This window comes from Ursus maritimus, unplaced genomic scaffold, assembly GCF_017311325.1.
Source record: "Ursus maritimus isolate PB19 unplaced genomic scaffold, ASM1731132v1 scaffold_19, whole genome shotgun sequence".
Taxonomy (NCBI): Eukaryota; Metazoa; Chordata; class Mammalia; order Carnivora; family Ursidae; genus Ursus; species Ursus maritimus.
Genome location: NW_024424341.1, coordinates 27,374,420 through 27,390,401, shown reverse-complemented (window position 1 = coordinate 27,390,401; position 15,982 = coordinate 27,374,420). Strand labels below are relative to the sequence as shown.

Here is a 15,982-nt window from a genome sequence, read left to right as displayed (position 1 = left end):
AAAGAAGGTCCAACATGTTCATAATTGATATTCCTCAAGAAAAGAACCAAAAATGGCAAGAACAAACACCAGGTGATTCAAGAAAAACTTGAAGATACACAGTATCTCAGGAAAAGTTTAGTCACATCCTAATAAAATTGCTGGGTATTAAATTAGAATAAACAGTGATTGGGCACAAGAGCTAAAAGATTCACTTATCTATAGTGGGGTAAATCAAGCTGGCTTCATCACACCTCTGCATACCATTATGCATCATATTTCTGCTTACCATGAAAGCCAGAGTAGTGAGGAAATTGCCTGCACAGCTCTTATGGGGAAAATGTGTGACCCAAGAGTTTTATACCTAACAAATCTGAAGTTTGGCATAAAGGCAATAGCCAAATATTGTCAAACATACAAAACAAAGGAATTACAGTGTCCATAAGCTCTTCTTGAAGATATTGGTGGAAGATGACTGTCGCCCAACTAAGAACAAATGAAACTCCAGAAAGTAAAGTAAAAATAACCAAATGAGTTGAGAAAGAGAGAGGAGAAAGGATGACATCTAATAAAATATATTAAGTTTGTCATCCTTCATAGTAGGGGTCAAAATACATGAAAACACACATAGCAGTACATGCAGGAAAATATACATAGCCTGGGCTCAGTTACGCTATGGGAAAGGAGCAAAGAGCCCTTGATCAGGATGAATTAGCACTGGGAGAAGTCACGCTCCTGCCCTCAGAGAAAAGAAACAATAACTAAAGCTAGCAGTGCTCTGAGGAAGAGCAAATTTTGTGCAGATCCTACGCAGGGGAGGCAATGGTGCTGCAGCAAGTACAAAAGAGCCTCAGGAACTCATTCATCACGTGGGAAAGATCTCTGAAAATCTCTCGGGAATCGCCCAGGGAAGCCTTTGAGAGGAGGCAGATCTCCATCAGTTTGATGGATGGAGGTTCATACCATAATTTGTACATAAAAAGTAAAGCATCTAATGCAAGAAATTAATTTAAAAGTGGGAAATAATACCCTGTTTTATAACCATATGTTCCTAACGCCTGGAATACATGGTTTACATTAGAATATAGGAACAGGTTAAAATAACTATTCTTTAGAGACTAAAAGGATACATTTGCTATTGGAAGTGAGCCACAGCCAACAAATGCCTCCTTTAATAAACAATTCCACCTTCTTCGTTTCTAGTGATGACAGCTCAGGGTAGAAGGGATTTCTTGTTGTATTAAGATGACTTAATTGGATTTGGCCACTATAATCCTTGGAACTACTCCTGATCTGTAAACAACAAGTAGCTAAGAAATGCAACTAAACATTATTTGTAGTTATTAATTACAATTCTCTCCATATTAAATCACAGATATCAAGATCAACAGAAGTAGAAAAAGAATATATAACACAAACCCAAAAAGGAATTAGCCCAGAAGCCATAACCATTACTTAGTTCCTGTTGTTCTAGAATGTTCACATTGTTCCAGGGCCTGCCTCATAAGCAAGTATGACAGAAAGCAGCTACCTTTTGATGCGTCGTTTCCCCCATATCCAAAAGTTCGATGATCTGTGGTCGGCACATCAAACGTGTATTAGCCAGTCTCTGCTCTGTGGTGAGGGACATTTCTTTCAGGAACTCTGAGGGTGTCAGCTGGAATTTAAAACAAAACAGCTGAAGATTCATAAGTGTTTATATGAAAAAGTGTTTTCATAAGTGCCAGTAATGAATAATTTGTGTTTGCAGCTTTCAGGATAATTCTGGAATGACACTAAGTTCCCTTATGAAATATTTAAATTAACTGAATAAAACAAGAGAAGTACCTGTGCACTTTTGAGCTCTTTGCACACTAATCTGAAATGACATGTGGTTGCCATTTCCTTGTGATTTTGAAGAAATCACACAAAAGAAACTGGGGGTGGGGAGTCAAGAAATTGCACAGGAACATATCCAAAGAGCTTAACATTTATGCTCTGAAGAAGCATCTGAGCATACGACTCTACTTCCAAAATCACTTCTAGTCTTCAGAACTGAGGAATTTGAAATGCTTCTACTTCTCAACTGAAGTTACAACAAACAAGCAGAGCGTTTGGGTGGTTAGCTATCCTACTACAGCAGGTTAAAGAGGAATCTTGTGAAATGGAAAGGGTCTAGGGAGTGTGACTGCACAGCTTAGGAATGAGTTTGAACTTTTGAGAAATCACAGGAGTGCATTTAGACCTTGTTTTAAAAGAGCCCTAAGCCCCCCATCAGATCCAGCAGCCACTCATATTCACACACCCAAACAGGAACACAAAATGCTTTAACACTTTCTAGTGTTATGAGAAAAAAATGTAACCTATCATTTAAATAAAATCATTTAAATAACCCAACAAGACTTATTTACCCAGGACCAAATACTATTATTTACTTATTGTTGTTCTAAAATGTTCCAGGGCTTACTTTATATGCAAGGGGATGATGATCATTCACAGAAACATAATGCTTACGTATGTTCCAAGACTTTTTAAAATATTCAGAGGTATATAATTTAGCTGATTCGTTTCACCTTGGGTTAAAATCAATGCTCTTCAAAATCTCCACAAAATTAATTTCTGTGAATGAATCCATATAAATGAAGGCAGATTTCTAATGCTACTTCTTACTTGGTTTTTTAGGTTCTTTTTGATTGGAACCCAGAGTAGAATACTAAAATGTTAAGAGGTATCAGCTGTGTCACAGTTTAAATAAAAATAATGAAGTCTTAAAAGCAGAAAGTCAGGAGTTACTTTAAATATGAAATGATAACCACCACAAAAGAGAGTGATGACAGGTTTTATTTTTCTCCTCAGAACATAACTTGAGATGGGTTTTTAAAATTTGGTGAATACTATCTTGAACCCTGTAAATTGTTACTGATATTTTCTATAGCATGTGGTTTATAATTCCGTTCTCACCAAGTTATTGTAACTCATTAAAAATAAAAATGTTTTATTTTAAAGGACAGAGAAAAAATGTATTTTTCCTTGATACCGTATGGTTATCATTTTGATACTCTCTGTTCTACAAATATGCGAACAGACGTAACTCTTGCCAGTCAACAGGTAATAAATACACTGTTGAGGTCAAACCCTATGAAATTCTGATACCTCATTGTTTTTTAACCACACAAATGACAGTCTCATAGGGTTCAACCTCACATTTAGAAAACCATCATAATTTCATTGCATAGTCTTACTTTAATTAACTTAAGCAATTCAAGTCTTTACTTTGAAGTACATAATTTCAAAAACTTCTTGGGCTTTTAAGAGGTGCCTCTCTCTCCAGCAAGCTGCCATGTTAGCTAAATGGATACTATCAGTCAGTAGTTCTCTGTTTGATTTCTGAGAATGCCAAGGAGCAGCTGCCATCCTCCTGACGAGTCTGTACTAAGTATTTTACACTTGAAAGTCTCAAGTACATTACCATTCGATTTGCTTCTTCTTTTGTAACCACCCTCGGACTCAAGGGTGGCAGAACCTTGCTTTGGAATCCTTTCAGCATTCTGACTAACCCCATCTGAACAGCCCCCATAGATTCCTCAAGTCCTTTACTGGTCATTTTTAGTTATTTCCTTCATTCACCTAGAAGTGAAAAAAAGGGTTTTAGAACAAATACACTTAATTCCTGAATACAGGTCACAATTTTTTTAAAGCTTTCTCAAATACAAGAGATTTAGAAAAGACTAATCTTCAAAAATACATCAAATGCTTGTAACAAATGCCTTAACTAGAGGAGTCTATTCCATGTAATTAGTCCAGATTTAGCCTTATCCCAAAGTCTAGGATTCCTTTTAGACAAACCAAGTGATTCTGGACTGAGCTCAGGGAAGACCTGGAAATACAAGTAGTTCCTACATTTGGTACTTTTATCCTTCCAGATAAACAAATAAATACTGTTCAATAAATACACTTCATTGTTTGCTACTTTATACTTATTAGACGATTCTCTCGTGACACCCTCCAAACAGAAAAAAACAAAAGGCTTCAGGCCTTCAAGCTGGGCAGAGACTAAAAAAGTAGCATGAGATAAGAAAGAGGAAGTTTCTAGAGAATTTTTGAAGTTTATAGTCATAAATAAGTCATTAAACAGCCACCCCATATCTCTAAATCAAAGAGATAGGACATCTCCCCTCTACATACCCTTCCTTATGCCTTTTAGTAGGACACTTCCAACTGTGGAGGCCTATTTATGACTAAGTAGGGATTTCTTTTTTTTTTTTTTAAGATTATATTTATTTATTTGACAAAAAGAGAGACAGCCAGCGAGAGGGAACACAAGCAGGGGGAGTGGGAGAGGAAGAAGCAGGCTCCCAGCAAAGCAGTGAGCCCGATGCAGAGCTCGATCCCAGGACCCTGGGATCACGCCCTGAGCCGAAGGCAGACACTTAATGACTGAGCCACCCAGGCACCCCTAAGTGGGGGTTTCTGTTTTCAGTGAAAGCCAGCTAGTTTATCCAACCCTGTGTCCAAAAATCACAAACAAACAAATACTAAAAATGCTTGATACAATGTCAAATTAAAAAAAAAAAAAAACCACATAAAAGTCATCAAAAAGCTCACAAGACAATAAGTCATTACCAGACCAAAACAGTGAGGAAAGAGGTACATAAAGAAAAATAGACCTGAATGAAAATGTAATAAGGTACACCACAGTAAAGCAGTAAAACACCCAAGGAAATGAATATGAAATGTTAAAAAAGGCAGAAAAAAAATCAGAGAACAAATGGTTGAAATAGCAGACAGTCAAAAAGAAGATCCAACACACTCTAACTGGAGCCCATGAAGAAGAAAAATAAAGTATTGGAGTGGAACTAATATTTAAAACTATCATCCAATAAAAAAAAATTTCCAGAAATAAAAGAAAACATAATGAAAAGGGACTGGTAGGTGCCCATGAAAACAGACCCAGATGGTCAACTCTGAGTCATATCTTAGAACAACTATAAGACACTTAGAGAAATTTTTAAAACCCTCAGAGCCTCCAGGCAAAAAGGTAAAATAACTTACAGGGGCAAGAGAATTAGATGTCATTGGACCCTGAAAAAGAAACCTATGAAATGGGAAAATGGAGGGCAATATTTTCCAAAAACTTTAAAAAGTATGAGCCAAGGATTTTATACAGTCAAGCTCTCCTTCAATAACCGAAGCTACAGAAAAGGAGTTTTGAACACGTAAAACGTCAGGTAAAATTGTAAACAAGTTCCCTCCCTAAGGAATCTGCAAGAGGATGGGCATCAGCCAACCAATAGGTGACTAGGGGAAACAAAAGGAATGGCAAGGAACATCTCATGTATTTAATTGTAGAGCTAATTTTAATAATGAAGTTGAAGACATGTGGAGAAAATAGAATTTAAACATATTTTCTGACAAAGTCGAAAGAATGAAATTTTAAAAGAAAAGTAAAAAATAGAAATACACCCAAAAGTAAAATAAGATCATTAGCAGTTGTGTAAGTAATAGGTAGGAGTCAAACTATTTAACCAGATGGAATAAAGGAGCTTATGGGCATTATGATAGAAAGCTCCTACAATGGCAGTAAATGACACCTGTTTCCAAGTACCCACGTATTTGTGTAATACTCTGCCCTTGAGTGTGGGCTGTCCTTAGGTAGTCTAACAAATATAACATAGCCCAATGATGGATGTCACTTCTGAGATTAGTTATAAAGAGCCTTGGTTCCATTTGGGGTACTATGTGGCTCTCTCTCAGATCATTGGCTGCCACATTGTAAGGACACTCAGAAAGCCTAGAGAGAGGCCCATATGGTGAGGGACCAAGCCTGCTAGCAATGATATGAGTGATCTTGGAAGTGGGTCTTCTGAGGCCTGCCAACAACCCTGTGAATGAGCTTAAAGGCAGATTTGCCAGCCCCATTTGAGCCTTTAGATGACTACAGTCCCAGCCAACAGCTTGCCTAGAGATGCAAAACAGACACTGAGGAGGAGGCACACAACTAATAAGCCACACCTAGATTCCTGACATATAGAAACTGTTTTAAGCTACTAATTTCTCGGTCATCTATTATACAGCAATAAATTACTAATGTAGTCATTTATACACCAAAACCTTCTTAAAAGTAAACCTTCTTAAATACCAAAAGGAATTTTAGAAATAGCAAAGAAAACATACTAAACAGAGAAAGGCAAATAATAAATCAACTGTAATGCATATAATTGTTACAATACGATTGTAATATGGGAAGTGATGTCACCAATATGGTGGGATAGGTGATTGCCACCTTCAGTCTCTCTCACAAAAAGACCAACTAGAAACTATCCATAGACAAGATACCTTTGTGAAAATCCCAGAACCCAGGGGGTGAGGCTGAAGTAACCCCTTGGATCACAGAGACATGGAAGAACCTCAAAAACATTATGCTCAGTAAAATAAGCCAGTTACAAAAGACCACGTGTTGTAGGAGTCTATGCATATGAAGTGTCCAGAATGGGGAAATCTCTAGAGAGAAAGAATAAATTAGTGGTTGCCTAGGGCTGGAAGAAACGAAGGTTTGGGGCACGGGGTGATGGCTAAAAGGTATGAGATATCTTACTAAGAAGAAAATATTCTAAAATTCACTGTGGTGATGATTGCACATATTTGTAAATACACAAAAAACTGAGTTATATATATACCTTAAGGGTGAATTGTATGGTATGCGAGTTTTATCTCAATCAAGTTGCTAAAAATACATTTTAAAACAGTTAAGGGGCGCCTGGGTGGCACAGCGGTTAAGCGTCTGCCTTCGGCTCAGGGCGTGATCCCGGCGTTGTGGGATCGAGCCCCACATCAGGCTCCTTTGCTATGAGCCTGCCTCTTCCTCTCCCACTCTCCCTGCTTGTGTTCCCTCTCTTGCTGGCTGTCTCTCTCTGTCAAATAAATAAATAAAATCTTTAAAAAAAAAAACAGTTAAAAAATCAACTCTTTTTTTTTTTAAGATTTTATTTATTTGAGAGAGAGAGCACAGACAAGTGGAAGCGGCAGAGGGAGAAAGAGAATCCCAAGCAGACTCCATGCTGAGTGAGGAGCCCAACACGAAGCTCGATCTCACAACCCTGAGATCATGCCCTGAGCCAAAACCAAGTCAGTTGCTCAACCGACTGAGCCATCCAGACACCCCTAAAAAATCAATTCTTAGAAACTGAAAACCAACTGAAAGAAATGAACCCTGCTGGATATCAGGCTGGTGTCATTAACACAAAGAGAAAACAATTACTCCAAATGACCTTAAAACACAGTATTTTGACTGTCTTTGTTAAATAGTAGTCTTATTGTTAGTCATAATATTAGTGATAACATAATTTTTTTGTTCTAGGCCCAACATGGGGCTTGAACTCACTATCCCAAGATCAAGAGTTTGCATGTTCTACTGACTGAGCCAGTGAGGCCTCCTGGTAATAATATTTTTAAAACAAGCAGTTACAGCAATATTGTTGGGAACCAAGCAATTCAGCTTAAGAAAAAATAAAACCAAAGAAGTTCTTATATGAAGAAACCCTATAATCTTACATTTAAATTGAAAACCAGTGTGAGCTCATGATTATTTTCACCTTTTAAATAACCTACCTCCCGAAAGAGCCCAGAACCGATGAAGGCCCAGTAAGCAATAACAGTCAAGGACATATTGTGGCCTCTAAATGCCATTTCCCACTAAAAGGAACCACAGCTCCTTGGAGAAATGGGTAATTTGAGGTCTGAGGCATGAAATGTATAAGATGAACTTGGAACATTCTATTTTACTATAAAACAATGACATTATCAAAGGCCACTGGGGTTGTATCTTAAGGACTCAGGAGGAGTTCCCATTCACCAAAGACAGGACAATTTGAATATATATTTTTTTAATTCTGCAACAGATAAGTCTCTAAAAATTTAAGTTCAAATGATACTAAAAAATCATTGGTCCCCTTTGGAAGTCGCGACAGCACCAAACTAATTATTTTGGAAATAATAAAAGGGAAGAATCAACCATTTATCATGCACTTTTTTGGTACAAATTGCATCGCAAGTTAACCAAATAGTTAAGGAAGGAAAATGATTCTTCATAAAGGAATTCCAGCTAATAAGCTCAGAAGAAACAACAGAAAAAAATGACCATTATGCAGCCCCTAATGAAACAAAAGATCATCAATGCTAAAACCATTAGGAAAAACGTTGCTGAAGAATTCTATAATGGCTCAATCAGGCTAACAACACCGGAGCCCTCTAAACCAATCTTAACGTCACACGTGTGCAAACCAGACATACCACGTGCACATGATGCAGTACACAGCACCAGCTACTGAACACGATGAAGAAAACCCTAATTACACCTCCAGACCTGTCAGCCAGCCTGCAGGAGACACATGGAAAGGAGGAACAAGCATATTCTGGAGGAATACAATTAAGTCAAATCAAGAATGTGGGAAATGTTATAGGAAAATGACCTACTTTATTCAATTAATAAATAGCATCAGAGAGTTGGGGGGGGACAGTTATAAATTAAAAGAGTTCTAAACCAACCAAATGCAAGGGTGCACGTTGTTTGGATCATGATTCAAATAAATGAATAATAGATGATACAAAATAATTATTGGTTCTTTGGAAGGATTATGGTACTGCAGGTATGATTTTTTAAAAGAATGTTCTTACCTGTTAGAGATATGTAGCATTTACAGGTAAAGGGAAAGTATAATACTCCAGGAAAAAATGTGTGTGGGGAGTATGAATGCAGGTGTGTGAGGGAGGAGGATAGAAGAAATAAGAATGGGAGAATATTGACAACCATTGAAGATTATACTATTCTCTACACTTTTGTCCATGTTTTTATATTTTCATAATTAAAAATATCAATACATACAAAGTCCTGTGCATGATTACTCATAGCAGCAGCTTTCACAACCCAAATGTCCCTCAGCAGGGGAATGGTGAACCGAACAGTGGTACATGGTACCACAGAATATCACTCGGCAATAAAAAGGAACAGACTATTGATAACACAACCCAGATGGATCTCAGGGACAAAAAGAAGTGGAAAAAGACAATAATCCCAAAAGGTTGCATACTGTGGGATTCCATTTACCTAATAGTCTCAAATAACAAAATTACAGAGATGAAGAACAAAGGAGTCGTTGCCAGGGGTTAGGGATGGTGGTGAGGGAATGTTTGTGGTGATAAAATAGACACAGAGAAGAAATAAGATGACAGGCAAAATCTTAAGGCTTATAGAGGTGGGGTAAATAAGAGAAAATTTTCTAATAGCAAGTTTTTCACTTGTCATGAGTTCAATTTCTAGGGCTATTACTGAACCTAATAATATTGATTGTGGTGGAAGTTATATAAACCCACACATGTGATAAATTCACATAGAACTATACATATACATTGTGCCAATGACAATTTTCTTATTTTGATATTATGCTATAGTTCTATAAGATGTAACCATGGGGGAAATAGGAGGTCGAGGGTACATGAGACCTCTCTGTACTTTCTTTGCAACTTCCTGTGAATCTACAGTTATGTCAAAATAAAATGTATTTTAAAAGTTCTTCAAGAAAAAGCGAGAAAGACAAGTAAAACTCATTATTGATGAGGATGTTATAAAGGTGGGCATTCACATGCTACAGGGAGCATATAAATCTGTGACTTCATTTTGGCAATCTTTAGAAACTGTGCATATCCTTTGATGAATAAATATCTTTTGCTGGTGGATGTACCCCAAGTATGAAAAGATGTAATTATGGGGCACCTGGCTGGCTCAGTTGGTTAAGTGCCTGCCTTTGGCCCAGGTCATGATCTCAGGGTCCTGGGATCGCTCCCTGCTCAGCAAGGCGTCTGCTTCTCCCTCTCCCTCTGCTCCCCACTTGCTTGTGCTCTCTCTCTCAAGTAAATAAATAACATCTTTAAAAAAAAGATGTATTCACAAGCTATGCTGTAACTTAAATTGACCATTCTATTTCAACAGAATAGAAATGCAGTGACTTTCTCTTTATCAAACCAAAAAACAAAGCAGTTATCTAGGTAAAAGCTGATGACTCAGGTATTTTTTTACTAAAACTGATGTCTTTCTATAACTGATTTCTTAAGTACTTTAAAATTCTTGACCATTTTCCGGTTTTGTTTTTTTCCTGTTTTGATCACTAATACCTTACTACAATTCCAGGCTGCCGTACGTACTTAGATCACGCTTTTCCAGCTCCTTAACTACAAGGGTTAAGGTATTTTTCCCTAAAAATCTGCTTACACTGCTCCTTCTGACTGTCATGTCCTTTCTTTACCTCTGCACAGATCCCCTCCTGATTCAAATGTCAGTCTCTTATCGAAGTAAATTCTTTCTGATCTTACAAGCTGGAAGTGACTGTTCAACATCTCTGACCTTCCAGTATCTTACTTTTTCTCTTTTATGACACCTAAAACTTTCTACTTTACAGTTATGTGTATACTTACTCTGATCTTAATAGACCATAGACTCCTTGAGGTAGAGACTGTAATGGATAGTGCCTTGTATTTAATGGATGCCTGTGAATTTCTAATGAACCGTCGACCAGTAAATTAGACAGAGTCAATATTCAGGAGTGTTATTAAAAATGACAATCACCTAGCCCGCTGTTCCAATATCTAACACAAAACTGAATCCATGCAAATAGGCCAAATGCATTAATGTCCCTGGTATGCCTTGACTCATGTAATCCATCAGTCACCTTAACACCCTACTTTTAAAGACCGCCGTCAGGTCAAAAATATGGTAAAAGGGGCTATGAACCAAAGAACAAAAGAACTTTTTTTTTTTTTGAACCAAATAACTTTTTAACCGAAGAGGTCTGGGTAACAACACTTTTATTAGGGCATTAACCATGAACCAGCTAAGTGTATCGCCAAATCTTCAGTTTCGACCAAGAATAAATTTTTGTTTTTAAAAATTAACTTCATAAACTCCTAGAGTTTTATGTTAATTAAATAGCCATTATATCTCTTTCCACCCTCTGTTCCCCTGTACAGCTTGCATGCACACGCATGTGGCCACGCACGCACCCCCCCCCCCCCACACACACACACCTTGTTCTTCCTCTTCCTCTATTTCTCATCATCTTGGTTTCCACGATCTCTTTGTCAAGCCAGGGGTGCAAGAATCACGCTCAACTCCTTCTGCTCCCTCGCCCCTTCTCACGTCTTCACTCTCACCTCTGCAGCCTACATCTCTCAGTTAACCCCGGGCCAGTCTCTGAGCAGTACCGTCAACATCCTGATTCCAGGTCTTGCTGTCTCAGCCAGTAAAACCCCAACCCCGAGTCGGTCCAGCTGCTCTTCTCTCCTACCCCCACACAACAGCCCAGACCATGTCACTGCAAATTCAGAGTGTCTGGCTTCCGCTGGCCCCTGTACACCTGCTATCCTGTTGTCCTTGTCAGCTCCCTCCTCGGCAGCCTATTCCAGGGCTCCCCTCTATTCCATGCCCTCCTGCAATTCTAGAGGATTTATGCCTCCCCAGATCCCTTGTGAGCTTCACTCCATTGACCCCACTGCATACAAGATGTCTCCACTTGGATATCCACAGCCACCTCAAACCCAGCATGCCCCCTCTCTCCTGCATTCCTCCCAGCATGCCCTGCTCTCTCCTGCATTCCTCTGTGAATGGAATCACCATTCACACAATTGCCCATACCCCAAATTCAGATGTCATCTATGACTGTCTCTCCTCCAATCAGTCATACAGTAACTAAATTTTTATTGAACACTTACTACGAACCAGACAGTGTTCCAAGCATTATGCACTAGATGTAGGTACTATTATTCTCCCCAAATCACAGATTAAAAACCCCAGAGGCACAGAGAAGGTAAGTAACCTGCCCCAGTTTCCATACTAGTAAAGGCTAGAGCTGGGAGGAAAGCCAGTCACTCTGGCTCCAAAGTCCACACGTTTGATCATGACATTATTCTGCCTCGACCTTCTGAATATCTCACAAATCCATCTCCTTCTTTTCATCCCTGTGCCCTCCTTTGTTAATGTAACCCTCATGTCTTGACCAGAACAACCCTCTTAACTGACCTCCCTGACTCCAGCATCACATCCTCACAACACCCCCATTCCTTAGCCACACTCTGCACTGAAGTCACAGTGACCTTTCTAAAGGGAAAACATAGTCATGTCATTTCCCTGCCTAAAATCCTTTAGTCCAGAATATTCTGTAAGCTCCTTAGCATGGAATACATATCAGGAACTTGCTCTTCTTGTACTTTATGTTCAACTTGCCGTTCACAATCTCTCAAATGCTCACACACCTTCAGACTTGTACATACCACCCAGAACCCCTTTCCTTCTGCACCCCACCACTAACCCCCATTTGTCTTTCTGGGCTCAGATGTCACCTCTTTCAGGAAGCCATCTCTGACCCTCCAAGGCTGCTCCTTCTTGATCTCATGCTCACCCCTGTCATGGTTATTTATTCATCTCCCTCTGCCAATGGACTGTAAGTTCCTTGAGAACAGAAACTTTGTCTTTTCCATCACTGTGTTCTCACTGCCCAGCGCAGTGCCTCATACATACGCTTATTTAATAAATGTGTTAAATTAATTAATCCATACAAATGACTTTCCACAATCCCCAAATGTACCTGGTTATTTCATACCTCTCTATACTTGTATGAACTCATCCTTTCTTCTCACTTCCCTATCCCCATCTGCCTTGCAAACTTGTACTCATCCCACAAACCCATCTCAAGGATCCCCAGAAATAAGGCTTTCCCTAATGCAAACAAAGAGTGTCAATCATTCTGCCCTTGCATATGCCTCTATTATGGAAGGTAATACACTGTATTGCAATTATTTACTTATAAGCCTGTCTCTACCTCCAGAATGTGAGCTTGACTGCAGGGATTATGTGTGAATTCAAAGAAAAAAAGGCTTAGTTAATATTTGAATTTAATTTAATATTAAATTGCATTCATTAAAAGAGAATTTTCACAGGACTGAAATGTTTCTCAGAAGAACTATTTCTCTCTTTTGTTTTGTGTCCCTTAATTTAAATGTCAACCTTGGCTTCCTTCTGTGTTTCTATGGAAAAGAGTCTAGGTTAAGTCACAATATCTTCTTTCAGAGAAAAGACAAGAAAATGTATTCTCAGCTAACACTTAGGAGGGAGTCCGGGCAGGATGGGGTTTGCATTAAAGCTCTGCCTTATTGATTTGTAGCACTGGATTCTTTAAAAAAAAAAAAAAAAGAAAAGAAAAGAAAAGTTTTAGGATAGCTATTCTTAAACACAAAATTCATTTTCTGCACAAAGTTGAGTTTTGTTCACCTCTAGGAACTCATAAGGGAGCTGAGTCTAAAAGTGATCAAATGCAGAATGGGTTGCTGCCTGGTAAGGCAGAATGTCATGACATATATTATTAAATTAGTGAGCGCCCCCAGACACTGTGGGGACATGTACGTGTCACATAAATAACTATCATGATTACTTGAACTCCACCCCATCCGTCATCTCTATCCATCTCTTCCTGCTTTCCCTTCACCCGAAATATCTCAAAGACTTATTTCCTCACATTTATTTCCTGCCTTCTTCTTCCATCCCCAAGTCCCTCCTTTGCTGCAGAGCCAAACAAAAAACTGGCCTATATGCTCCAAGGTTAAATCTCAGAACAAGTTAAAATCTTTTCTACCCAGTGAGCAACATGTAAGACGAAAACAAATCTCAAAGAACTTCCATCACAAACACTACATTTCATACTTATCTGTGCATTTCAGGAGCCCACGTCCCTCTGACACATTTAACTAAATATATAGGTTGACAGACTAAAAATGCTCTCCCATAATTTTGAAAAAACAATTTATTTTTTCCTCTCAGAAGGTACTGTCAGCAGTAATAAACTTAAGGAAGTATTTTGTTTTTATTAAGGCCAAAGGGTTTGGAGTCATCAGACGTGGGTTTTAATCTTCCCAAGCCTTAGTTTTCTCATCTGTATAATGGAGATAACAGTAGCTACCTATTACTGGGTAACAAATTGCCCCAAAACTTAGTAGTCAGAAACAACACAAAACATTTCTCACTTCTCACAGTTTCTGTGATTCAAGAATTTGAAAGACGCTGGTCTAGGTGATTCTGGCTTAGGGTCTCAGGTTGTAGTCAAAGATGGCAGTGAGGGGTGCGCCATCTGAAGGCTTGACTAAGGCTGGAAAAATCCACTTCCAAGATGGCTGGCTCACATGACTTGGAAGGTGGTCCCTGATGAAGTACAAGTGAGGTTCAGTGGGGTGAGGTCCAGAGCCGACGACCGAGAAAGAATTTTTGAGACGTTTTTGGTGCAAAATGGTGGTTTATTAAAGCACGGGGACAGGACCCGTGGGCAGAAAGAGATACTGCCCTGAGGTTGTGAGGAATGGCCTATTTTATACCCTCAAGTGGGGAGGGGGCTAGGGGTAGCAGAAGTCTCTAAGGAATTTTGGGAGCAAGGTCTCCAGGACCTTGAGGGGGCTAGCTACTGTTGGGAAAGGGTCTTTTATTACCATCTAATAAAACCTTAGTCATGAGACCCTTCAGATGTATATCGGTGGGCCATATGCTTGGGGGATGATTGCCAATACGTACCTTGGGGGGTTAGAGATAAAGGAAGTTTCCAAAGGAATTTTTATAGTTAAAGTAGACTTACAGGATCTAAAGTAGACTTACAGGATCTTAGTGGAGGGGAGGGGGTCAGGCTAGGACTGCCTTTTGCCCTTAGCGAAGTATTAACATTGAGGCAGCTGAATTCCCAGAGGAATGTCACTGTGCCTGTTTCAAGGACTTGTCAGTGGGCTGTAGGTAGCAAGGACTTTCTTTGTCCTTCAGGGCAGCCAGGAGTGCCTGAGGAACATTGCATACATGGGGCGGGGGGGGGGATTACAGGGTGCCAGCTTCTGCTTTGTCCTCAGTTTGCCTTCCGTTCCCTCATCAGTCGCCACTCTCGGTGGGAGACCTGTTCTTCTCCTCATGGGTCTTTCAATAGGACTGCTTGAGTGTCCTTGTGGCATGACAACTGGCTACCCGCACAGCAAGCAGTCATCAGACCATGGGAGAGGCTGCAATGTCCTCTGTGACCCAGAAGTCACACACCATCATTTATGCAACATCTACCCATCCCACTGATCAGCCCTATTCAGAGTGGGAGAAGCCACACAAGGATGTGAATACCAAGAAGGGAGGATCGTTGGAGCCATCATGGAAGCCAGCTACCACATTTACCCCATGTGTTCACTGTGAGGATTAGATGAGATAATGTGTGCAAACTTTGCATAGTATCTGGCATATAATTGTTCTTAGTATTAGCAGAAAGTTTGGTTAAAAAAAAAAAGCGATGAATGTTCATGTCTTCAGTTTCTGCTACTGCTACAGTGAGCACAGGGCAATTATACTCTGGAATGTTAATAAATGTTTCTTTACCCCCAAACACCATTTTAGCAGGAAAATACCAAAGAAAAAATTAGGGAAAATGCTCAAATGCAACATGACTTTTGTTGTCAGTGAGGGGTTCTCCAGGAACTCAGAATAAAAAGACTAATTTTAGTTTTTTTAATTTAAAATATCTTTAATCCAAAGCAATTTTTAAGCTATTTTTTATTATGTTCTGTCAGTCACCATACAGTTCATCATTAGTTTTTGATGTAGTGTTCCATGATTCATTATTTGCGTGTAACACCCAGCGCTCATTGCACTCTTACTTCATCTTGTTTTTCTACTGTTTCTAAAGCTGTTATGCTCCTTGGTTTTCTATCTGTTTGATCTCTTTTAAATTAGATTACTTTAGATTTCATAGGTTTCACACTGGCCTGTGCTCTCTTCTCTTTGAAATACTTCCTGAAAATAATCTGTCTCTGCAGAATGTGTGACCTATTATATCTGATATAGATAAAAGAGACAAATTTCAGAAAAGAATCCTCTTGTTTGACCCATGTTGAAGAAAAGGAAACTGAAGATGTATTTTATTCTGGTCACCAATTTCAATGTGGGGGGGAAGGGGGGACTATTCCCTAC

The 15,982-nt window shown here is 39.1% G+C and overlaps 1 protein-coding gene across 1 annotated transcript in view; it reads right to left on the bottom strand.

The window, feature by feature from the left end:
* HYDIN (HYDIN axonemal central pair apparatus protein) overlaps window positions 1-15,982 on the bottom strand; it is a 394,665-nt gene that overhangs the window by 309,824 nt on the left and 68,859 nt on the right. The window contains exons 3-4 of the mRNA XM_008702363.2: window positions 3,428-3,585; window positions 1,511-1,636 (exon numbers count right to left, since the gene is read on the bottom strand). Of these exons, the coding sequence (XP_008700585.2) occupies window positions 1,511-1,636; window positions 3,428-3,562 (261 nt within the window). The 5' untranslated portion in view covers window positions 3,563-3,585. The remainder of the gene's footprint in view (window positions 1-1,510; window positions 1,637-3,427; window positions 3,586-15,982) is intronic.